Below are 3,044 nucleotides of genomic sequence, written 5' to 3' on the forward strand. Positions count from 1 at the left end.
TCGGTACTGATTTTAGCTGCTTAAACTCATCTACCCACGGATTGAGGCAGTCAGTTTTCTACCAGCGAATCACCAATGGCCAGCATTGTAAACTCATAGTTGACAGACATATAGCATGTGCATACCTATCAACCTCCCACGCACTTCAAGTATCTCACAGAAGATTCCGTTTGTTACTCAGAATTACCATTTGGAAACTTGGAGTTAGTAGGATTTAGTCAAACAAGAGTAGTAGCACATGAATCCATGTGAGACCGATCTGGAAGATGGCGTGCCTGAGCAACGGTAAAAAAAAAATTGGAGCGTGAATCTCGTAAGGCCATCAACGCTATAAAAGTGGCCGGGTGGTAGAGACACCGTTATTGCAGCTATGGCCAAGAGCAAAGCGTTCCTTGGGCTGCTACAGCTGCTGCTCCTGCTCCTGCCGCCTTCCCTCCGCGACTACCTGTGGGCGGCGCCGAGCGAGCATGGAGCGCGGCAGCAGCTCAAGGTCTACCACCCCATACTTCTCCAAGCCGGCTTCAGCTGCTCCAGCATGGAGGCGCGCCTCACCGACGCCTACACTCCGTCGCTACCGCGCTGCGGCGAGCTCAAGGGGAAGGGATGGTTCCCGCTATGGAACATGACAGCGGACCTGGTCGACCATGACTATGTGCCGTGCTTCAAGGAGCAGATGAGCCTTGTTTTCGACCCGGCCATCAACGACTACGTGAACCAGCCCGGCGTCGAGACTCGCGTAACGAACTTCGGCTCCACGTATGGATTCGCCTGGAAGGACGACAGGTAATATAAGTTTCTAGCAAGTCATGGTCTTAGTATTCGTGCCAGTAACGTTGCTTTGCTGCTACCTGGATCTTGCCAGTTTAGAGAAGACATTTGTGTACATACGTAGATGTGAAGGCACTTGACCTTTTATCTATTCCCAGTTTCCCATGCCACAAAGCACACCCACTGAGACAGCATTTTTTTTCTCTTGTATCTCTAATTCATCCATGCCTCATATGAACTTATTTCCCCCTCCACCATGCTTAGGAGCACAGCTAGAAGCTTAAGCTAGTACCACCTCCGTTTCTGATAACAAGGCCTATAACTTTTTTTCAAAAGTCAAATAATGTAGACTTTGACCAAGTTTCTAGAGAAATTACCAAAAATATATAATATAAGGTGTATATGTATCATCTGAAAACTTTATGATATTTATTTTATATATTGTAGATGATAATGCTATTTTCTAAAAAAAAAAACTTGAAGGAAGTTTACATAGTTTCACTTCTTAGAAAAACATATATCGTTGTGCAAGTAATAGGTGTACAACGATGGAATGATAAATTTCTAGGGAAAACGGTATTCCTCTTACATCCATCTCTTGTATTGCGATGTTCGTGTGCACATCTGGCCACATTTTGTTTCAGACTCTTATAATTTCAAGTAGTATAGAACTGATAGCAGTATTACTGAATCTACATTTTGCATTTTATGGTTGAAATTGTTAATCTATATTTTAGCAGGACTCAATAGGTTGTAATTGTAAATATCTTTCTATAGTGGCGCTATCATACTCAGTTTCCTACACAAAAATATTTTCACAGCCCCACTAGTTCCACTCCCTGCTTGTACTTCCAGCCTCTTATTTCAATATATACTACCATGTTTGAATATTGATTAAAATTCTCTCTAGCTGCCCATTATGTTGTAACGTGAAGCTCCGCAATGAACTGGAAGCACTTGGATATCGAGATGGAGATACCCTTTTCGGAGCTCCTTATGATATACGGCATGCTCCACCACGGCCTGGCCAGCCTTCCAAGGTGTACACGGATTACTTTGCTCGTGTCAAGGATCTGGTACAACACGCAAGTGAGAAGAATGGAAACAAGACGGTTATCTTGATCGGGCATAGCTTTGGCGCTAGGCTCCTGCTTGACTTCCTAAATTCAACTCCCCTTCCATGGAGGAAACAATTCATCAAGCACCTGGTTCTACTCTCGCCAACACCTACTATAGGCTTCATGCAGCCTCTCACGAACCTTGCCTGGGGACCAACCTGCATTGTTATGGAGAATGTTCCGCGCCTTACTTTACGGCCGATGTGGTGGTCATTCCCAAGTTCCCTTCTATCTCAGCCATCCCCAGCGGTGTTTGGCCACGACCCGCTCATAATCACCAAAGACAGGAACTACTCTGCATATGATTATCAAGATTTCCTTCCGGCACTCGGTTTCAGTATGAATGGAGTGTTGCCCTTTAATAAATGGTTGGATAAGAGAGTTGAGGCACCAATGGTGCCAACGACATACCTCAGTGGTTTTGGGATTGAAACGACGAAGCAGGTGGTATTCTGGGATGACAACTTCAATGCCGAGCCAGAAAATGTATATGGCGATGGAGATGGGGTTGTCAATTGGAATAGTGTGTTGGTATTCGCCAAGGAACTCAAAAGGCAGCATTCAGCGGAGAATGTACTCTTTAAATTCATCAAGATTCCTAATGTTTCACATAGTTATATTTCTATTCAAGAGGATTCGCTCAAGATTGTTATGGCTGAACTTTTAGAAATTTTCGAAGCCAAATCTTGAAGACTCTTGTGTTATCTATGCGTTGTCATCGACAGTAAAAGATTTGAATGGTTTTTGTATGACAAATCTTATATGGTTATATTTGTAGTAGTGCTATTAATAAAATTTACTATTCATAATATCACGATCATCCAAGAGTACTTTGTGTGCATTATTTTGTTTATTTTATTTTGTAATATGTTTACTTAATGGTTTGGCATTTAGAAGGACAAATAAATAAATAAAATATTTATTTTATTATACGTCACTTAATAACTAATATCCAGTACACCTAAGGAGCAAAATATTATTCTTTTTTTTTTGCGAAACAGCAAAATATTATTCTGCACCTAGTCCCCACTCTGCGCTAGGCGCGTCAGCCAACGTGCGTGTCCGTGCCACGCTTCCCGCCCACACGCCAGGCGAAGTTCCTTGCTAATCCGTGCCTGCGCTAGTTTCTGTCTGGAGACTTTTCTAAACCGTGTGATT

The 3,044-nt window shown here is 42.9% G+C and overlaps 1 protein-coding gene across 1 annotated transcript; it reads left to right on the forward strand.

Annotated features, from left to right (window-relative positions):
• The first annotated feature begins 370 nt into the window (after nucleotides 1-370).
• On the forward strand, nucleotides 371-2,576 carry LOC124663574 (lecithin-cholesterol acyltransferase-like 1). Its single transcript, XM_047201266.1, has 2 exons — nucleotides 371-783; nucleotides 1,679-2,576. Exons 1-2 carry the CDS (start codon nucleotides 371-373, stop codon nucleotides 2,574-2,576), a joined length of 1,311 nt encoding a protein of 436 aa, XP_047057222.1.
• The last annotated feature ends 468 nt before the right edge of the window (nucleotides 2,577-3,044 follow it).

The sequence above is a fragment of the Lolium rigidum genome, chromosome 1, assembly GCF_022539505.1.
Source record: "Lolium rigidum isolate FL_2022 chromosome 1, APGP_CSIRO_Lrig_0.1, whole genome shotgun sequence".
In the NCBI taxonomy this organism is placed as follows: Eukaryota; Viridiplantae; Streptophyta; class Magnoliopsida; order Poales; family Poaceae; genus Lolium; species Lolium rigidum.